Below are 22,574 nucleotides of genomic sequence, written 5' to 3' on the forward strand. Positions count from 1 at the left end.
ACAACGAATGTTATTCAGCGTTCTCTCGAAGTTTGTATGTGGTAATAACCGAGTACTCATCGCAAGAACTCGAAAGAGACAAGATATTGGTCCATAGTACTCAAGCTTAAGCCACTGTGAAACATTATGCATGATCATTTCCTTGGCATGATCCCATCACTAGACAACAAAAGTTTCAACAAGCAATGATTGAAGTAAAGTTCTTTAGAGCCTTGATGATGAGACACTCGTGGGTGTGTTAGCAAGTTGCTCTAGTATCATGTTGTCTTTACATACCGTTCACTCCCCAATTTATGTTTTCATTTCTAAAGAAAGAAAAATTCTATTTCATGCGTTCTTGGCAAACAAGTGTTAACTAGAGTACATATAGTAGAAGTTACTTTATTATTTTGTCTAGTTGTGCAAGAGCTTTGTGTCGATTATCTTGGAATCACGAACATTTACATAATAACCATGCCACCGCTACAACTATACTAAGTTTTCAGGTAAAGAAAGCGGAAGGCTATCTAGGCATACCGATCGTAAGTGAATCAAAACCTTCTCGTTATTTCGATTTAAAGAATTGAGATCCTTAGGATTTGGAATCCATTGAGTCTAGGATAATGTTTTTATTACTTTAAAATGTGAAGGATTGGTTCCTGCCGTATATAGAAATAGAAACCCATTGCTACAAACCAAAGGGCTCCAAAAAAATCTACAAAAATTTCTATCCTTTAGAATTCTACAAAATTCATGTGAACCAAAAGAGACCTTATTGTCTATAGCGTAAGACACATGAATGCAGTGTACTCTGACAGGATGATTGTTAGACTGTATTTATGACTGCCACCTTCGTCGAAAACCTCTCTGTCAACTTGGCTATGGTGAAATAATCCTGTTGATTTCTACATGTCGGCAAGAATGAGAAACTATTTGATGCCACCACAAGTATCACAAGCAAGAAAAATAATATCAAGCTACATGCTGGCTGGATGATATTTAGTGAACCTACTACTAGAGTACAAGTGCAGTCTACCACAGAAAGCTGCAATTTCCTATCATGAGCTGAGGATATGGAGTAGCACATGAGGTGTACCGGTCACTAGATAAGGTGTAAGTTTGGTGTGAGAAAACCAACCTATGAGCCAGTGGCATAGATAGAGGGCGGATAGGGTTATACATGGACCTTGGAATTTTCCCATGGCCTGTATAGCTTACTAAAAACTACTCTCTCCGTTCCAAAATAAGTGTCGTGGTTCTAGTTCAAACTAAAACCACGACACTTATTTTGAAACAGAGGGTGTAGAATTTCTAAATAAATAAGTTCATGTGAAATAGTTCTACTCGTGGACTATCCTGGGCCATTGGGTTGGATACAACACTACTGTGAGCTGTAATAGGAAGGAACTGGCAGTTGTTTCTCTCATGATCTGTCCTAGTGTAACTAAGTCAGTTTTAAAAGGGTATGACTAGTTATCTCAACAAACAATGCTGTGAGGCCTCCATGCGACGTCACATGAATATATTCCTAGTATTTCCCTCCAAAGCTTGTTTACTCTGGACAACCAAGAAGAGTATAATCTCGTGCTTCCATGTATTTCCCTCCAAAGCTTATTTTCTGTCTTAAGGTTTTGACTCTTGTACTCTTTTATGTACCATAACTTGTAGCAACTAATGTACTCCTATGCAGTGGTAATCATAGAAATGCACTGTACTCTTCGCTCCAGTTTATTGTCTATACATCTTAAGACAGAAAATGCACTATACTCTTATATGACGATTGGTACACTTCCTGTACAACCGCCATCTTCGTCAACAGCCTCACTGTCAACTTGTTTCTGATGAAAACAAAACTGTTGACTTCTACATGTCGGCAAGAACGAAATCTACTTGATGCATGCCACCTGATGTATCACTATCATAAGAAAAAATACCAAGCAACCATGCACGTGGGATGATATTCAGTGAACCTACTAGCCAATGGTTACATGTCTGTACTAGCTAGAAAGAAGCTGCAGTTTCTCTTAAGAGTTGTAGAGATGAAGTACATGAGGCGTACCTACCAATCACTAGATAAGGTAGCTCACTGAATATCTAGATGAGGTGTACGTAGCTCTCCATACGGTGAGAGCTAGGTAGATAAGCTTGTAGTTTAGCTAGGAGCCTATCTTTGACGGACGCTCTCATCAACGACACCCATCACTGCAAGTTGTGTGAGCCCGGGCAAAAACTCCTTTGGAAAACCCTCACACGTCCTCTTCTTCATATGCCTCCTCTGGCACGATCGGATCGTTCCAGACACGCAAGTGACCGTCCTGTGCTATATGTTTCTTCAAGGATTGAGACGGCCGAGCACCTCCTTCTTCACTCCGCGCCTTCGCCTGATAATTCTGGGGCCACCTAAATCTCTTCCCAGATGGGGACCTTTTATTTGTTGCAAGGTCCAAAATGCAGGATCAGCTGGATGCAAATTCCTTTTTCTGGTGGCCATATCCAATGCAAAATATAGAAACATCCACATGATAAGACCGCATATTACCCATCTCCATTCTCCGTACACTAAAATAGCAACATCCACATGATAAGACCGCATATTATCCATCTCCATTCTCCATACACCAAAATAACAAGATCCACATGAGAGTGCACATGTAACAATAATTGTTGCAAATGTTGGCTCTCATATGACCATCCAAATATAACAAGACCCACATGAGAGTTCAGACCATCAAGAAGTGCAGAAACTAATGTAGTTACCAATACTCTTATAGTTGCAATTCACCACACTCTTGGGAAACTTGATGGTATGAAGATCCACCTCCTCCTCATCCTCCTCCCTGTATAACATAAGAGAGTTAATGTGTAACAAAAATATGGAAATCATACCACCACATTATGTCTTAGTATAAGCACCCTTAATATAACTTGCAACACATACCAATCCCTAAATGATATCCGGGCCCGAACCTGGGTAAAACATCGTGTTCCTTGCCTCCTGTTACCATCCAGTCTAGATGCACAGTTCGGGACCCCCTACCCGAGATCCGCCGGTTTTGACACCGACAGCGACCTGTGTATACAATCGGTGCCCCAAAGAAGAAAACATGAAGAGAGAATGTAGACGGAGTTGGAAAACAAAAATCTCACACACTCCCCACTTGGCAGAGGCTGGCCAAACTTCTTCAATCAGAGAGGGAGCTGGAGGAAAAAGATGTATAGTCACATTGTCCACTCCATATGAAAACGCCACCAAGACGAATTTGTGACAGAAAAAGCTAGACCAGATAACCAGATTTGGGAGCACACCATCCTCTACATGACTTCCGACGATATGAAGAGGCAACATAGCAATGGCGAGGCAGGGACTGAAGGAAATATGCCCTAGAGGCAATAATAAAGTTATTATTTATTTCCTTATTTCATGATAAATGTTTATTATTCATGCTAGAATTGTATTAACCGGAAACATAATACATGTGTGAATACATAGACAAACAGAGTGTCACTAGTATGCCTCTACTTGACTAGCTCGTTAATCAAAGATGGTTATGTTTCCTAACCATTGACAAAGAGTTGTTATTTGATTAACGGGATCACATCATTAGGAGAATGATGTGATTGACTTGACCCATTCCGTTATCTTAGCACTCGATCGTTTAGTATGTTGCTATTGCTTTCTTCATGACTTATACATGTTTCTATGACTATGAGATTATGCAACTCCCGTTTGCCAGAGGAACACTTTGTGTGCTACCAAACGTCACAACATAACTGGGTGATTATAAAGGTGCTCTACAGGTGTCTCCAAAGGTACATGTTGGGTTGGCGTATTTCGAGATTAGGATTTGTCACTCCGATTGTCAGAGAGGTATCTCTAGGCCCTCTCGGTAATGCACATCACATAAGCCTTGCAAGCATTGCAACTAATGAGTTAGTTGTGAGATGATGTATTACGGAACGAGTAAAGAGACTTGCCGGTAACGAGATTGAACTAGGTATTGAGATACCGAAGATCGAATCTCGGGCAAGTAACATACCGATGACAAAGGGAACAACGTATGTTGTTATGCGGTCTGACCGATAAAGATCTTCGTAGAATATGTAGGAACCAATATGAGCATCCAGGTTCCGCTATTGGTTATTGACCGGAGACGTGTCTCGGTCATGTCTACATTGTTCTCGAACCGTAGGGTCCGCACGCTTAACGTTACGATGACAGTTTCATTATGAGTTTATGTATTTTGATGTACCGAAGGTTGTTCGGAGTCCCGGATGTGATCATGGACATGACGAGGAGTCTCGAAATGGTCGAGACATAAAGATCGATATATTGGAAGCCTATATTTGGATATCGAAATCATTCCGGGTGAAATCGGGATTTTACCGGAGTACCGGGGGGTTACCGGAACCCCCCGGGGGTTATTGGGGCTACATGGGCCCTAAGGGAGAAGAGGAAAGGAGGCAAGAGGTGGCCGCGCGCCCCTCCCCTCCCTAGTCCGAATAGGACAAGGAGAGGGGGGCGGCGCCCCCCTTTCCTTTCCCTCTTCATCCTCTTTCCCACTTCTCCTTCTCCAACTAGGAAAGAAGGGAGTCCTACTCCTGGTGGGAGTAGGACTCCCCCTTGGCGCGCCCTCCTTGGCCGGCCGCCCCCTTCCCTTGGCTCCTTTATATACGGGGGCAGGGGGGCACCCTAGAACACACAAGTTGATCTTTGTGATCGTTCCTTAGCCGTGTGCGGTGCCCCCTCCACCATATTCTACCTCGGTCATATTGTAGCGGTGCTTAGGCGAAGCCCTGCGACGGTTGAACATCAAGATCGTCACCATGCCGTCGTGCTGACGGAACTCCTCCCCGAAGTTTTGCTGGATCGGAGCCCGGGGAGCGTCATCGAGCTGAACGTGTGCCAAGAACTCGGAGGTGCCGGAGTAACGGTGCTTGAATCGGTTGAACCGGGAAGACGTACGACTACTTCCTCTACGTTGCATCAACGCTTCCGCTTCGGTCTATGAGGGTACGTAGACAACACTCTTCCCTCTCGTTGCTATGCATCACCATGATCTTGCGTGTGCGTAGGAATTTTTTTGAAATTACTATGTTCCCCAACAGTGGCATCCGAGCCTAGGTTTTATGGTTTGATGTTATATGCACGAGTAGAACACAAGTGAGTTGTGGGCGATATAAGTCATACTACTTACCAGCATGTCATACTATGGTTCGGCGGTATTGTTGGATGAAGCGGCCCGGACCGACATTACGCGTACGCTTACGCGAGACTAGTTCTACCGCCGTGCTTTGCACACAGGTGGCTGGCGGGTGTCAGTTTCTCCAACTTTAGTTGAACCGAGTGTGGCTACGCCCGGTCCTTGCGAAGGTTAAAACATCACCAACTTGACAAACTATCGTTGTGGTTTTGATGCGTAGGTAAGATTGGTTCTTGCTTAAGCCCGTAGCAGTCACGTAAAACTTGCAACAACAAAGTAGAGGACGTCTAACTTGTTTTTGCAGGGCATGTTGTGATGTGATATGGTCAAGACGTGATGAGATATAAGTTGTTGTATGAGATGATCATGTTTTGTTGAAGTTATCGACAACTGTCAAAATCCTTATGGTTGTCTCTCTATTGCATAAGATGCAAGTGCCCAATAATTGCTTTACTTTATCGCTATGCGATAGCAATAGTTGCAATAGCAATTGTTGGCGAGACGACTATGTGACGACACATTGATATAGATCAAGATGATGGAGATCATGGTGTCATGCCGGTGACGATATAGATCATGATAGTACTTTGGAGATAGAGATCAAAGGCGCAAGATGATGATGGCCATATCATGTCACATATTTTGATTGCATATGATGTTTATCTTTTATACATCTTATTTTTGCTTGAGTTGACAGTAGCATTATAAGATGATCTCTCACTAAATTTCAAGATAAAAAGTGTTCTCCCTGAGTATGAACCGTTGCCAAAGTTCGTCGTGCCCAGACACCACGTGATGATCGGGTGTGATAAGCTCTACGTCCATCTACAACGGGTGCAAGCCAGTTTTGCACACGCAGAATACTCAGGTTAAACTTGACGAGCCTAGCATATGCAGATATGGCCTCGGAACAATGAGACCGAAAGGTCGAGCATGAATCATATAGTAGATATGATCAACATAGCGATGTTCACCATTGAAAACTACTCCATTTCACGTGATGATCGGTTATGGTTTAGTTGATTTGGATCACGTGATCACTTAGATGATTAGAGGGATGCCTATCTAAGTAGGAGTTCTTAAGTAATATGATTAATTGAACTTTAATTTATCATGAACTTAGTCCTGGTAGTATTAGCATATCTGTGTTGTAGACCAATAGCTCACGTTTGATGCTGTCATATGTTTATTTTGATATGTTCCTAGAGAAAATTGTGTTGAAAGATGTTAGTAGCAATGATGCGGATTGGATCCGTAATCTGAGGTTTATCCTCATTGCTGCACAGAAGAATTATATCCTTGATGCACCGCTAGGTGACAGACCTATTGCAGGAGCAGATGCAGACGTTATGAACGTTTGGCTAGCTCAATATGATGACTACTTGATAGTTCAGTGCACCATGCTTAACGGCTTAGAATCGGGACTTCAAAGACGTTTTGAACGTCAGGGACCATATGAGATGTTCCAGGAGTTGAAGTTAATATTTCAAGCAAATACCCGAGTTGAGAGATATGAAGTCCCCAACAAGTTCTATAGCTAAAAGATGGAGGAGAATCGCTCAACTAGTGAGCATGTGCTCAGATTGTCTGGGTACTACAATCGCTTGAATCAAGTGGGAGTCAATCTTCCAGATAAGATAGTGATTGACAGAATTCTCTAGTCACCATCACCAAGTTAGTAGAACTTCGTGATGAACTATAGTATGCAAGGGATGACGAAAACGACTCCCAAGCTTTTCATGATGATGAAATCGATGAAGGTAGAATTCAAGAGAGAGCATCAAGTGTTGATGGTTGACAAGATCACTAGTTTCAAGAAAAGGGCAAAGGAAAAAAGGGGAACTTCAAGAAGAACAACAAGCAAGTTGCTGATCAAGTGAAGAAGCCCAAGTCTGGACCTAAGCCTGGGACTAAGTGCTTTTACTGCAAAGGGACTGGTCACTGGAAGCGGAACTACCCCAAGTGATTGACGGATAAGAAGGATGGCAAAGTGAACATAAGTATATTTGATATACATGTTATTGATGTGTACTTTACTAGTGTTTATAGCAACCCCTAAGTATTTGATACTAGTTCAGTTGCTAAGATTAGTAACTCGAAACGGGAGTTGCAGAATAAACAGAGACTAGTTAAGGGTGAAGTGACGATGTGTGTTGGAAGTGGTTCCAAGATTGATATGATCATCATCGCACACGCCCTATACTTTCGGGATTAGTGTTGAACCTAAATAAGTGTTATTTGGCATTTGCGTTGAGCATGAATATGATATGATTTGAATATGATCATCATGTTATGCGGTCTGACCGATAAAGATCTTCGTAGAATATGTAGGAACCAATATGAGCATCCAGGTTCCGCTATTGGTTATTGACCGGAAACGTGTCTCGGTCATGTCTACATTGTTCTTGAACCGTAGGGTCCGCACGCTTAACGTTACGATGACAGTTTCATTATGAGTTTATGTATTTTGATGTACCTAAGGTTGTTCGGAGTCCCGGATGTGATCATGGACATGACGAGGAGTCTCGAAATGGTCGAGACATAAAGATCGATATATTGGAAGCCTATATTTGGATATCGGAATCATTCCGGGTGAAATCGGGATTTTACCGGAGTACCGGGGGGTTATTGGGCCTACATGGGCCCTAAGGGAGAAGAGGAAAGGAGGCAAGAGGTGGCCGCGCGCCCCTCCCCTCCCTAGTCCGAATAGGACAAGGAGAGGGGGGCGGCGCCCCCCCTTTCCTTTCCCTCTTCCTCCTCTTTCCCACTTCTCCTTCTCCAACTAGGAAAGAAGGGAGTCCTACTCCCGGTGGGAGTAGGATTCCCCCTTGGCGCGCCCTCCTTGGCCGGCCGCCCCCTCCCCTTGGCTCCTTTATATACGGGGGCTGGGGGGCACCCTAGAACACACAAGTTGATCTTCGTGATCGTTCCTTAGCCGTGTGCGGTGCCCCCCTCCACCATATTCCACCTCGGTCATATTGTAGCGGTGCTTAGGCGAAACCCTACGACGGTTGAACATCAAGATCGTCACCACGCTGTCGTGCTGACGGAACTCCGCCCCGAAGCTTTGTTGGATCGGAGCCCGGGAAGCGTCATCGAGCTGAACGTGTGCCAAGAACTCGGAGGTGCCGGAGTAACGGTGCTTGGATCGGTTGAACCGGGAAGACGTACGACTACTTCCTCTACGTTGCATCAACGCTTCCGCTTCGGTCTACGAGGGTACATAGACAACACTCTTCCTTCTCGTTGCTATGCATCACCATAATCTTGCGTGTGCGTAGGAATTTTTTTGAAATTACTACGTTCCCCAACAGGGACACCTTATTCCATGCTTATGAAGATGCCATCGTATCGCCACCGCCGCTTAGAGACCAAAACCTAAAAGATTCTAACCCTACCACCACCTGGACGAAGCACTGGGGTCTCCACCCCATTCCATCACCGAAAGCTAGAGCTGGAGGGAAAGGGGTCCATGGTCTTGACGGGCAGCAGTAGGTCAAAGTTACCTTTTTTGCCCCTGATCACTAAGTTTTTTTTACATTCAACTTACCCTTTATTCGCTGGTGATCAAAGTTACACCCTTACAAGCAGAGGATTAACAGAACGTGGAGGATCTTCCATCCATACACTAAGCTAGGAGTAGAAAACTTGGCTAGGCTAGCTAATTCATGAGCAATTAGGTCTGTCAAAGTTATCACCCTTTATAGGTTCACTGAATAGGGTCTGTTCGAAAAGGGCATGTTTGTAATTTATAGGGTAGTACTATAGTTGTAGCTGCTCTGCCGAAGTTGCCACCCTCCATCATAGTGAACCTATAGTTAGCCACGAGATCAGGTAAGTTACATGTTTGTAATTTATCATGTGTGCTGTAGAGATGGACGACATGAGGTGTACTAGTCACTAGATAAGGTATAAGTTAGGCGTGATAAAGGAAAGCTATAAGTTGTAATAGGAACTATAGTAATTGTTTCCCTTTTGAACTGACCCGAGGTAATTAGGTCTGTTCGAAAAGGGCATGACTAGTATAGTACCCTATAAGAAACAGAACAATGTCGTGAGGCCGCCATACCACGTGAGTGCATGCATATATCACCGAATATATTCCTCCTGCCCATATTGTGCGAGCTATCTAGGCTAGCTTATAGCTTAGCTAACAGCCTCCCTTCGATGCACTCTCATCCCTGACATCAAGCTTTTTTGTTTTTAGAAAAAGAGGAAAACCCTGATCTTTGCATTATTAGGATGTACACAAAGCCCTGACATCTAACTGACCAGATCCCTTCGACTCACCCCTGACATCAAGCTGTGTGTGTCGGGGCAAAACTCTCGCCAAGCATTTATCTACCGTGGCAAAGGCTCTTGCACGGACAGGCAGTTTGCTTCCTAAGCGTATCGACTGTCTGAGTCGGCTCCCTTCTTTATACTATATATATGTTCTTTCCCTCTTGGTCGATCCCAGAGGGCTGGTCCCTTGTAAAAATAGATTTACTCGTGATGAATCTTTTTTTTTTCTCACCTGCTTGCGATGAAGGTCGTCCTACTGCGAGGACTTTTATCCTTGGCTGAAAAAATAAAAAAAATACAGTGCTCGTTAAACTATACCAGTATCAAAGGATCTGGTCCATTCATCAAGACGGATACACGGTACATATTATTTGTACTAATCTATGCTCTTTTGCTCCAGCTCCTTCATCCAAACATTTCGACATTGATGCATCTATCATTTACACTTGCACAAGAGAAGTATGTACGTATAGCTAGCTGACATTAACCGCGTATAACTCATTATGTGATTCACAGTTCAAATGCCCAATCAGGATACGGAAGCATCACACATGCATATACATCCACGATGCAAATTTATACATAAGCAAACATGCTTGGTATACACCAGCTGCAAGCCGCTGTTGATATTTATGTCAGCAAGTATGTAAGATAAAGTCTGGAAATTTTATTTAAAGTAGGAAAAGGATGCTCTATCCATGAAGTTACATAACACGATTGGCCCCACCAAGTGTTTGTGAGCTACACTGACTCGCAAACCATTAACCTCCTTTCACAACTTTGTTGCTCCCAGACACGACATGGTTGCTCCCAGATACGGTATTGTTGCTCCCGGATACGGTATTGAGAGTCCCGGATACGGTGTGGAAGCTCCCGGATACATTATTGTCTATCCCGGAAACAACATTGTTGTTGTCAGTTACGATATGTTTGGTCCCAGAAACAACATGGTTACTACCAGATACGGTATTGCCACTCCCAGTTGTGATGGTATTGTTGCTCCCAGCAACAGTATTGTTATTCCCAGATACAACCGTGTTGTCGTTTCCGGATACAACATTGGTTCTACCAGATCGGACTTTGTTGTTGGTCCCAGATATGATATTGGGTTGTTGTTGTTGGAGTGTTCGTCTGCTACGCTTCACATACAATGGCATGTTAGTGAAAGCCATACCCAATGAACGACCAGTGGTGGCGAAGCCCTTGAGCTCTATCAAACTCTTGGGTACCTCGCCAACCAATAAATTGTCAGAAAGATCCAAGTAGCATAGGTGATCAAGCTCACCAATCCACGATGGGATGGTGCCGATCAGTTTGTTGTTGGCAAGGTTGAGCTCCTCCAGCTGCGCGAGGCCCGCCAAGGATGCTCTAGGGATGGGCCCCGCAAGGCCGCACCCGGGTAGCCGAAGCCCCGTGACGCGTCCACTTGTGCCGTCGCAGCTCACACCTTCCCAGCCGCAGCACGAGACACCGGTCCAAACAGCGCGTAGGAGCACGCCGCCACCACTGAGATTCCCGGCGAAGCCCTGCAGCGCACGGAGGTCGTCGGTGTGGCACGACGTAGCACTCGTCGCCGGCAAGAGGAACGCCAAGAATTGGAGCAGCAGCCAGCATTTCGCCATGGATTCAGCTGAAGTATGCTATGTCTACACAAACACAACAACTATTGGTAAGAAATCTTGTTTGGGATGCAAGTGATTCGCAAGTGCTCTTGGCAAAAACTGCTCGGTGGTGCATGTTATCTTATAGTGTGTGTGTGTGTGTGTGTAAGCACGCGTTGCAAGTGGTTCAGTAGTACTGTTAGTCCGTGGCCACAAGGACCACAACTGCCTCCCAATTCAAACTTGGTTTTTGTTATCTTCTGTCGACTGAAATCCGTGGACTCAAGCTGCCACTCAATGCCAGTATGCAAGTAGAGAGATTGAATGATCCCATATGCAAGCAGAGAGAGGGCTCTTGTCACCCATGCCATGCAGAGTAATAATTGAGTGATCCCGTGCGACTACAGTTCCAGTGCACAGAGAGAAAGAGGGACACCGAAAAATCGTAGGAGGATATTATATGCGAACGTCAATGAATACGATGGTGTGGATGACATGGAATGGCTCGGAAGAGACGACGCACTTTGACCGGCTTAATAAGGGCTGGGAAGATACGATGCATTCTCACCAACCTAAGGTAAAACTTTTTTTGCGTGGGCCAATGTAAGGTAGTACTCCTTTCGTTCCTAAATACAAGTCTTTTTAAAGATTCCACTAGAAAGACTATATTCGGATGTATATAGATGCATTTTAGAATATAGTTTCAGTTATTTTGCTTCGTATGTAGTCTCTAGTGAAATCTTAAAAAATAATTATATTTAGAAACGGAGGAAGTAATTAGCAAGCACTAAGAGCATTTAGAACCGCATATAGCAAATCTGGATCTTCAAACGTCGGCGGACACGTCCGGACGCGTCCATGAGCAGTGACCGGTCACATCTCAAATTTTCCTTCGCAAAGCTGGACACCTCAATTAGCAAATCTCAATTCCATATAAACACATGCAGCCTACGTGAACGATGCAACACAGATCATCCTGTTATTACAACAGGACATGCCATCGGACTATCAAAATTTGGCATGTTCTACCTAAATATTAGTTATGGAGAAGATCATCCACGGCTGCCCTTGCCCTTGCTAGCGCCTTTGTCGTCTTTCTCGTGGAAGTGACAAACGAAAACGCAAAATGGATCCACCTGGATCTGCTCGTCGTCGGAGTTGTCCGACCCGTCGCTGTCCTTCTTCTCCTCTTTGGGCAGCGCAGCCATGGCACAGGCTGCCCGATTTTGCTCCCGGGCAAGGGCACGTTTGTTCCTCCGCTGCCGCTTCTTTAGGATGTGAGCACAAATGGCTTCCTCCTCTATGGCAGCGCTCGCTACCGCATCCGCCATGCCCTGTCGGCAGCGGGGTGACCCAGGACCACCCTTATCCTCTTCCCATGGTGGGCACACCGATCCCTGTAGCAGTCATACTCCGGCGGACCGGAGATGGGGAGGCTAGTGGACCACGATGATCCAACCCCGGCGGATCTGAGCGCCTGTTGCGCCGACACAATGGATTCGTGTCGGGAAGATCCCCCCGTCGATCGGGCGCAGTTCTCCTCATAGCGGCGAAGTGCAATGCAGACGGCCATAGACTCCTTCAACCCGCACTGGATGACACCATTCAACCGATCCTGACTGGTTAGAGTAAGGTCTGCTGACCCCCCCCCCCCATCCCGGAGAAGGCCGGAGATCACTTGACGGAAGCTTTAGTGGCAGAGTTGATTGAAGGGGAGTGGAGTGGACTAGCTAGGATTTGGTACAGCGTGCATATGGGAACAAATATATATAGGGTCGGCGTGGGCTAGCGTGGGCCGGCTCAAACGTGGCAGACGCGCCCGGTCACGCCCAAGCCACCCCATATCCGCCCCAGATTCGGGCAGAATATAAGGTGTGCCGGTAAGTCTGGACGTTTGGGACCAGTTTGAGGCGTCCGTTTATGTCGCTTTTTTGACCGATCACTGACCGGGCCGTCCGCCCAGGCATTTGAGGGTTTGAGACGCCCGTTGCAGATGCCATAAGTTCAATAAAAATTTGAGATTGTCCTCTAATATAATTTCAATCTAATACATCATGTCATTAAGAAAGTACATCAGGATGTACTCCCAATCGCATGTGTAATGGTTACACAAACGAAACAGATAATGGTAATCAGTCCGCCAATCACCTTAGACTACTCATAATACGGAGTATCATATAATAATATCATGCATATGATACTAGTGTATGATACTATCTTCATAATGTATAGTATTATAAATTATATTATTTATTACTATGCATGACACAAAGTAGCATAACATTTAATATGATACGGTATCTATCTATGTTATTCTAACCCTTTCTTTCTTTTTTAATTCTCTGCCACATCAGCGTGTTTGCTATTTCCAAATACATGATACTAGCTAAAATAACTATTGGCAGCCTTAGTGTGGGGGGTTATATTTGGTGCGGCCACTCGGCTAGTATGCAAGATTGACGTTGGGCGCTTCTGTATGAAGTTTCAAGTACGGTTTAATAATGATGGATTTGAGTGGGTTTGATGGCCGTTTACCGTGCAACACAACCTAAACTCATGAAATAAATTTTATTTATTTGGTACTGTAGATTTTTTTTAAATGGAAGAAGACCCCCGGCCTCTGCATCTGGACGATGCATGCAACTACTTTATTAATTATTCACACAAAATCTTACAAAGTCATACAAAAGTAAGACTAAAGCCACCGTCTAGGCAACATCTGTCGCTACTCCTATCTAGTTGATGATGGGATGCTGATAGTCTAGACCTAATACCACAGACCTTGCAGCCAAACATAACATCTAAGACCTGAGGTCCCAACTAGGACGCCTGCCTGGTATGGGGCACCCACCAGTCCGGCGCACTCCTCAACCTGGACGCCTGCCGGGTATGAGGCCGCCGCAGCAACCTGCCACAAATCCATGTTTAGTGTTGTACTGCTACATGTACCTTGCCCGGTCTAGCTGCCGTCGATGCCACCACGACGCCAGACAACGCCACCATCCCGCGCTCGTCCATCATCACACGCCCACCGGCGAGACCCCGCTGCTCCATGTCGCTGAGACCCGCCATTGTCGACGTGTCAGATACCATGCCGCTCCTCCTCTTGTCCCCTCCAGCCAACACTTGCTCCAAAACGATGCCCCCAGGAGGGAGAACGACATCGAAACGTCGCCATCGTCCGATCCGGTAGACCCAGATCTTGGGTTTCCCCCGAAACCTTCCGATCAGGTTGATGTGACCTGCAACAACGATGCCTTGAGAAGGGAACGATGTCCGAAACGCCATCATCGTCCCCCATGACCGCAGTCGGGCGTGATTTTCACTGGAAGCCACGTCTTCCCGATCTCGCGGTTGGCTGGAACCGAACGGAGTCGCGCCACGAAGAAGAACGCCGATGTCGGTTAACCGGCGGAGATCCGACATCTCCTCACCGGTCCCTCCACGCGCCGCCGGTCGGCTGAAGGCCACCCCGTGGCGGATCAGATCGGGGTTGGATCCGCAGTCGCCGCCGCCACCATCTCCGCGCAGATCAGGCACCCGTCGGATGGGGCGCTGCCACCGCCGCCGTCCATCACAGGGCCTCCACTCTGCCGGCTTATCGCGCTTCGGCCACCGCCGCACGACAAGGGATCGCCGTCCCAGCCGCCGCCTTCGGATCCCATGAGAAGGGCCACCCCTGCCGCCTCCAATGAGATCTCGCCGCGTCCACCCGCCCAGGTGCCGTCGGCGCCGGGCCCGCTGCCACAGCGGCCCTCGCCGGCGGCAATGGCGGCAGAGGGAGGCGCGAGAGGAGGCCTACGGCGCTAGGGTTCGGGGGCCCCTGGCGTCGCCTAGGGGGAGGCCACGCGAGGGGGAGATTTATATTGATATCTTTTCTATAACGTGTTCTAACATAAAAATGTTTGAATTTAAAATAAATAAATAATACTAATCGTATTTTCAAATGGAGGAGGTCCAGTGCTAATCATAGAAATGCACTGTGCACTGCTCCAATTTACTGTCTACAGCGTAAGACAGAGAAATGCACTGTATACTCTGACAGGATGATTGGTAGACTGCATTTACGTCCGCCATCTTTGTATAGGGCCTCTCTGTAAACTTGGCCACAGTGAAAATTAATAATCCTATTAATTTCTACATGTCGGCAAGAATGAGAGACTGCTTGATGCCACCACAAGAATCACGAGGAAGAGAAAAGATCTGGTATGTATGTTTGTTGGATGATATTCAGTGAACCTACTAGCTAGTGTTCAGTCACATGTCTGTACTAGCTAAAAAGAAGGTGCGGTTTTCCTTGTGAGCTGTGAAGATGAAGCACATGAGCCATGAGGCGTACCTAGTTAGTAGATAAGGGTGTGTTCGGTTGCCCGCAGCGATTTAGCCATCACTGCATGTGTCTCAGTTGGGACTAATTGAGAAAAAATAGACAAAAAAACCATTACTGCACATCGTTTGATTGCCTGCATGAAGACTGCCTGCATTAGAGGAGCAATTTTGGCATGGTGTTTGGTGCCCTGCATTGTTGTGCTGATGCAACTACATGGTGTTTGGTTGCATACACATGATATGATTAAGAGTTAACAGTTACACATAACACATAGAGTTATACTAGAGTGCCTTGGCGACTGCGGTGGATGGTAGCCACAGCGCCGTCTTCGACATGACAAGCATGGAGTCGCGGGCGAGCCATCCCATCGGCGGTGCCGCGAACAAGTTGCATGTGTCGCCACCACAGAGCAAGTCCGTGTGGAGGGACAAATATGAGGGTGTTAAGGGAGAAATGCAGTGCGCGCACCATGGCGGTGTCAGTGCAGTAAGATGCAGGAGAGGAGGATGAAAGGAATGATGTCGGCGACAGTATACCAGGATGCAGGCGAGGAGGCCGAGAGGAACCACGTTGATGGTGGAGCTAGTGTAGCATGACGTGGGAGAGAAGGCTGAGAGGAACGACCCCAACGACTGTTCGAGTGTAGTAGGACACGGGATCAAGCCGCGGGGCATAGGCCTAGAGAAACAATTAAGGAATGTCATTAAACCAGACCACACATATGCATATGTATAATCATGAGAAAGATGTACATCTACTCGTCTAAAAACATTAAAACAGAAAATGTGCAACATGAAAATCGTGTGGAACTGCGAGATGAAGCTACTGGTCGAAGGAAATTTTAAATGATCGACTGTGCACGATGAATTTGACAAAATCCGTCCAACATAACTCAAAAAGTGAACACGAAATTGAACATTTATAACAGACGAAACTACGAACAGACTGACTAAGTGAAACCACAACATCGAAGTGCTTCTTTTTCGTGTAGACTTTATTTTAAATCGAAGCACCGTTATGTACATTAGAAGGGACTAATGTTTGGACAAGATTAAGAGTTAAATGAATAGAGCACATGCAACCTCAGCTACACATAGGTATTAGACAAAACAAGGGTGCACCCCTAAACCCACCCATGTGCTCTCTCTTGCATGACTCGAGTTTGGCTAGTTGGAAACTATATATTTGGCCACTCCTAGCAGGCCTGGCTGTGAGGTGCTTTCAAGTCTGTGCTGTGCAGGCCAAATAGTGAACGCAGACAACCAAAAAACTCATTTTTGTCCCGCGAGAGCCTGTTTGCTCTATGCGGACAACCAAACACCCCTAAGGTATTACTGAATATATTCCCTGACTAGTAGAAAAGGGGGTAACGGTTCAGGCCGGGTAAGCCCATTAGTCCCGGTTCAGTCTAGAACCGGGACCAATGGGTGCATTGGACCCGGTTTGTGAGCCCAGGGGGCCGGCCGGGCCACGTGGGCCATTGGTCCCGGTTCGTCTGGACCTTCTGGTCCCGGTTTGTGGGACGAACCGGGACCAATGATCCTGGCTCCTGGCCCACCACCATTGGTCCCGGTTGGTGGCATGAACTAGGACTAAAGGGGTTCATGCCACCAACCGGGACCAATGGTGGTGCCTATATATACCCCCTCACGCAAGAGCAGAGCACACTGCTCTGTTTTTTTTGGCCGTGGGGGAGAGGGCTTGGTGGTGCTCTAGCTCACCTCCTATGCACACAAGGTGTTCGATGGAATGCCCGAGCCACACTACTTAAGCTTTTTCCTCTCCAAGCTCGACCTCCAAACTTCATTTTCCTCAATATTTGTCTAGGTTTAGCGGTCCGTCACGCCCCGCCCCCGTCTTCACCACCGTCGATCACCCGCGCCGATCTCATCACCGGCACCACCGTGGTGAGCCTCTTGTTCTTATCTTCTTTCTGAAAGGAAAACTATCCTTACTTGTATGTTTAGATAGATACTTGTATCATTTTCTTACTTTTATTATTGCATCTTATATAGTGCGATGGTTTTGGTATCCGCCCCCGTCGGCCCTCGTCCTGTCTATGATTCGAATGTGGTATATATTATCTATTGGTTCATTTATTGTTTATGAAAATTATGCCGACCAACGTGACATAGATTTTATTTATCTAGGAGGTATGTAAACCGGAAATTCCAACCGACCCTATTGTTGAGAGGTTAAATTTAGTTGAAGAAGAAAACAATTTCTTGAAGGAAAAAATAAAAAAATTGAGGAGGTGAAGATGATATTGGAGTTGCATGTTGCGGATGTCGTCGATGATCACAAGATCAAGATGGATGCAATGCACTTGAAGATTAGAAAGATTAGAAAATATGCCGTTCATACCGAGGCTTGGTATCATTATGCCGTTGGATCAATTGTTACCTTGGTTGCGATTATGATCGCGTTTGTTTTCGCATTGAAATGTTTTACATAGTTTCAATGTATGGTTTAATTAATTAGATGCTCTGGAGAGCTAAATGTTGTTAGATGAGAACTATGTATGTACTTTGATATTAATGTGATGATGAACTTATATTTATTTGGTCACTTCATTATCTATTCATGATGTTCTGTAATGGTTTTTGACACACTTAATTATATATAACACACGCAGATGAACTGGCAATGGATGTACGGTGACAAACACACCTCCGAGTACATTAAAGGCGTGCATGAATTCCTCGAAGCGGCTGAGGCAAACAAGCAGAATGGTTTTATGTGTTGCCCATGCCCTAACTGTGGGAATACGAAGTCTTACTCTGACCGGAAAATCCTTCACACCCACCTGCTTTACAAGGGTTTCATGTGTCGATGGGAACGACACCTATGAGATAACAAGAATCCCTACTACGGTTAGCGGGGCGCGGGGTCGTGGGAAGAGCGGATCAAACAGATAGTACACAGTTTGTTTATCCAGGTTCAGGCCGCGAGGATGCGTAAAACCCTACTCCTGCTTTGGTGGATGTATATTCCTGTTCTTGAGCTAGCTCTGGGGCGTTAGGAGCTCCAAAAAGCCGAATCCTTCCCCTGGTCACCTCGGGCCTCCTTTTATAGAAAAAGAGGTCGCCACAGTGGAACACAGGAGGTGGAAAGGGTACAGTGATGCGAGGTTATCCCTCGCATTACATGACAAGGCGCATTTAATGCGTCTGCTTAGGTGTCCTTGCTTTATCGGGGACGGGGGAGAAATTAGTCTCGTCCGTCGCCGCTCCTTCTTGTGTCGACACGCGCCCTGGCCAACGATGCCTGTGATGCCACGTAGGTAGGCAGGCAGCTGAGGTGGCGCAGTGGTGGGTCTTCATGAAGATCTGCATGCCGCCACGCAGGTGCCTGCCCAGCTGGTTGGGATGGCAGCTGCATGCGTACGGCGGTGGAAGTTTAGTCGGCGTGGGCCTAATGGTGGCCCTGCGGATGTCCTCGGCAAGGGCCTTGCCGGGGCTCCGGCAAGGGTCTTGCCGAGGCGCCTGCTGTCATCCCCGGCAAGGCGCTTGCCGGGGGTCTTGTGGTCTTCCTTGGCTGGGATCCCGCCAAGGGTTCTCATCTTCTATATCTGATTGTGAATGTTTCTTCACAAAGATCTGCATGCCACCGCGGAGGGGTCTCCCGAATTCTTGCCCCATGGGGGCAGTGGACTCAAGGGTGATTTGCTCCGTAGGGTGGGGCGAGTTGCCGCGGCAAGGGTCTTGCCGGGGCTGCTAAAGCCGGCCCCGGCAAGGATCTTACCGGGGGAGCCCGCCTCGTCCCTTGGCTCTTCGTGGTCCTGGCCTTGGCGTTGCTCTAGTTCCCTCGAGCTCCGGTCTTACCTTGGCTCACCTCCCCTGCCTTTCTTGGTGTGGTCGTGGGCGCGGCTCTGACTGCCCGTGCACAGTTATAGGGGTACAAAAAGTGTACCTCTCTTTTTGTACACCGACAGGAGCCCCCGGGCCTGGGCCACACATAAGCGCAACGCGTTGTCGGGCTAGGCCCAAAAATGGTGCACGGGCAGGCGGGGCGGTTTTTACCGCGGTAAGATCTTTCGCGCGCTGCGCTTCCCACGATCCGTGCGCGTGGCACGGTGTGGAGGGGTGCGGGTGACGTGGACGGCATGCGTGGGGTGGTTCCCGTGGGCATGCGTCACATCACATTCAATGTGAAAGGAGGCGGCCCGTGTTTTTCCCATAAAAAGGAATAACCGTGGGCGCGCTGCTCACTTTCTCCTCTTTCCTCGTGCCTTTTCCAATCTCAGAGCCATTGTTTCCTCTCTTCCTTCTTTCCTAAACTTCCGCCGTCGCCCGCCGTCGTTGCTTCGCCACCCCCCTCCCTCAGTCCTCTAACCTTCTTAGCCGCCATGGCACCCAAATCCGTCAAGGGAAAGGTGGTGGCTAAGGGCGCTGGGACTGTGGAGCCGCCGAAGAGCGCGCTATTGGGGGACCGGACGAAGTCCGCCTTTTTCTTCCCCTCGACGGTCGATGTTCGTGAGCTCCGGGCCTCCTTCAGGCCTCTATGGGGAGTGAAGATGGGGAGAGAGAATTCGGGACATCCGGCGACGCGCGTCATTCCTGCCGCTTGTGCCGATCCTGCTCCAAATCGGTATCCCTTTTTCGTCAATTATCTTTCTTGCGGGTTATGCCCCCCTTTTTCCGATTTCTTCTGCGACATTATGCACACCTTCGGCTTTCGCCTGTTGGATTTTACTCCGAATGCGGTGGCGTGCATGGCTTTCTTTGCGCATCTTTGCGAAGGCTTCGCCGGGGTGCGGCCCAACACGGCGCTCTTCTGCCATTATTTCTCCCCTCGGATCCAGCCGGGAGGTGCCGTCTCTGGTTGCGTCACCTGGATCCCAAGATCCAAGGGGGCGTACCCGGACGGTGCCGTGAAGGAGAGGTGGGAGGAATGGCGTGGCCGGTGGTGCTGGATTGAAGATGAAGACCCGCCGGAATTCTGCAAGGTCCGCCGAGTGCCGCCGGTTCGCGGCGGCGATTGGGGTGATGTCGACGCCGCCGACGGGAGGCTCACTGTCGCCACCACCAGGATTCTCCGGCTGACCCGGGCTGGACTCACCCTTGAGATGATCGGGGCGGACTTCATTCGCCGCCGGATCGCCCCATTGCACAACAAGGGGAGGCCAGCCTGGCTCTTTACGAATCCGGCTGACATTATGCGACTCCGCCCTGGTCTCGACCACAATTTCACGGTGATGGCGCATGCCCACTTCTACCAGCGGCTTTTTCAGCTTGATGTGGGTCGTGACGGCGAGGTCGAACGGACCGGCAAGGCCGTGAGGGCTGCCGCAAAGGTCGGCAAGGCCCTCAAGGGGCCGTTTTTAAAGTTGCCAGCGGGGGTGGTCCCGTTGTGCAATAATTCACGTCGGTCCGAGATCATCGCTATGATGCCAGACTGTAATGCGCACGGCCCCGTCCCGAGCTGGAAGGAGCCGAAGGATGTGGATGTGCAGCAATTCTTTGACACCCTGATTGAGGTATATGTCAACGCTGACACCGAGGGGTGGCTTGTCATGGACACCATCCAGGCAGAGCTGGACTACATCGCCACTAGGGCGAGGGAGGCGCAGCTTGCCATGGAGGCCGGCAGTGCCGGGGGTGTGGAGGACAAGGCTGCAATGGCTGCGGCGGAAGAGGAGCTCACCCGGTGGGCGACGGCCTTCGGGGAGGTTAGCAGCGCTGATACTGGAGCTCCGCTTGTCGAAGATGCGGCCGACGAGTCGTCGAGGGAGGAGGACGTGGCGACGGGCTCGACGCCAGCCAGGGGAAGAGGGCGAGTCCTGCGATGGGCTGGCTCTGGCGAGCCGGTCCGGCCCGGCAGAGCTACGCAACGTCAATTGACCCTGGAGGGGTCCGGGCGTCACACGAGGGCCACGGCAGCGAAGAGGCTGACGAAGGCCGCTGAGAAGAAGAAGATAATAGCCCCTTCCCCGTCTGGGCGTGCACAAACCCCGCCTTCTTCGCCTCCTCCGGCAGATGTCGACTCGGATGTTGACGCGGAGATCACTTTTGATCTCGGGCCTCTCAGCCCGAAGAGGAAAAGGAAAGTGGTGGAAGAGGAGGAGATGGATGATGAGTAAGTACTCCGTTCCTGACTGCCATTCCCATTCTCCTGAATTAAGTCACTTATCTTGATCCGTTTTTGCTTTTGCAGGGATGCAAAGACATTGGCCCAGAGGGCGAAGAGGGCGAAGGCCTTGGTGGGCGGCTAGCCCCCGGCCAGTGCTTCAAAGTCGCCACTGGTGGTGCTGAGCAGCCCGGACAGCAGCCCCCAGCGTAAGTTCGTCACCCTCCTCTTATCCGACATGTGGTAGGTGTTTGATGCTATGGTGCTGACCTTGTCGGGTTTGCAGGAGGGGAGCGGCAGCAGGAGGAGCCGCAGAGGGCTACCCCCAACACACCACCCCCATCAACTACACCGTCGCGAGGGGCGTCCCCGGCAAGGGCGTCAAGCACCGAGCCCACACCCATGGAGGAAGAGGGGAACTTGGGCGCTGGTGACTCTGCCACGACGCCGAATGCTAGCGGGGAGGGGACTTCTGCTTCACAGCCCGGCACTGGTGAGTCGCCTGTCCTCCGTCTCAGTTTTTCCCTTATTCTTTTTCTTGGCTTCATTGCTCCCGTCACTACCCAGGCCCTCCTTCGATAGATATGGAGGACGTGGATACTGTTGTTGGGAACATTGCTGAGGAGGCCGCAGTGGAGGCCGATAGGATTGCCGCCGAGGAGGCCGCCAGAGATACTGACGAGGTCGCCGCTGATGAGGCCGCCAAGGATGCTGCCGAGGACACCGCTGCGGGGGCCGCCAAGGCGACCGACGAGGCTCCTGCCGAGGGTGCCAGCGGTGGGCCTGCCAGGGAGGCCGGCAAGGCTTCTGCCGAGGGTGCCAGCGGTGGGCCTGCCAGGGAGGCCGGCAAGGCTTCTGCCGAGGGTGCCAGCGATGGGCCTGCCAGGGAGGCCGGCAAGGCTTCTGCCGAGGGTGCCAGCGGTGGGCCTGCCGGGGAGGCCGGCAAGGCCACAGCCGAGGAAGAGGTGGTTGATGATCAGCCTCCTTCCTCCACAACCTCGGGCCCCGGCAGATATCTGAAGGTGGGCGACGATCTTTTCGTCCATCTTCCAGGGGCGTCAAGTTCCCGAGCGCCCGCCGAAGGGGAAGTCTTTGACGGCGAGGTGCTCG

The 22,574-nt window shown here is 48.7% G+C and overlaps 1 protein-coding gene across 1 annotated transcript; it reads right to left on the reverse strand.

Moving 5' to 3' along the window:
• Positions 1–2,311: 2,311 nt before the first annotated feature.
• Positions 2,312–11,192, reverse strand: LOC123087704 (receptor-like protein 33). The gene is made up of 4 exons (XM_044509797.1): positions 10,231–11,192; positions 9,697–9,742; positions 2,737–2,816; positions 2,312–2,538 (listed from the first exon to the last, which is right to left on the reverse strand). The coding sequence occupies exons 1-4, from the start codon at positions 11,084–11,086 to the stop codon at positions 2,312–2,314; spliced, it is 1,209 nt and encodes a 402-aa protein (XP_044365732.1). The 5' UTR covers positions 11,087–11,192.
• Between the last annotated feature and the right edge of the window lie 11,382 nt (positions 11,193–22,574).

The sequence above is a fragment of the Triticum aestivum genome, chromosome 4A (assembly GCF_018294505.1).
Source record: "Triticum aestivum cultivar Chinese Spring chromosome 4A, IWGSC CS RefSeq v2.1, whole genome shotgun sequence".
Lineage (NCBI taxonomy): Eukaryota > Viridiplantae > Streptophyta > Magnoliopsida > Poales > Poaceae > Triticum > Triticum aestivum.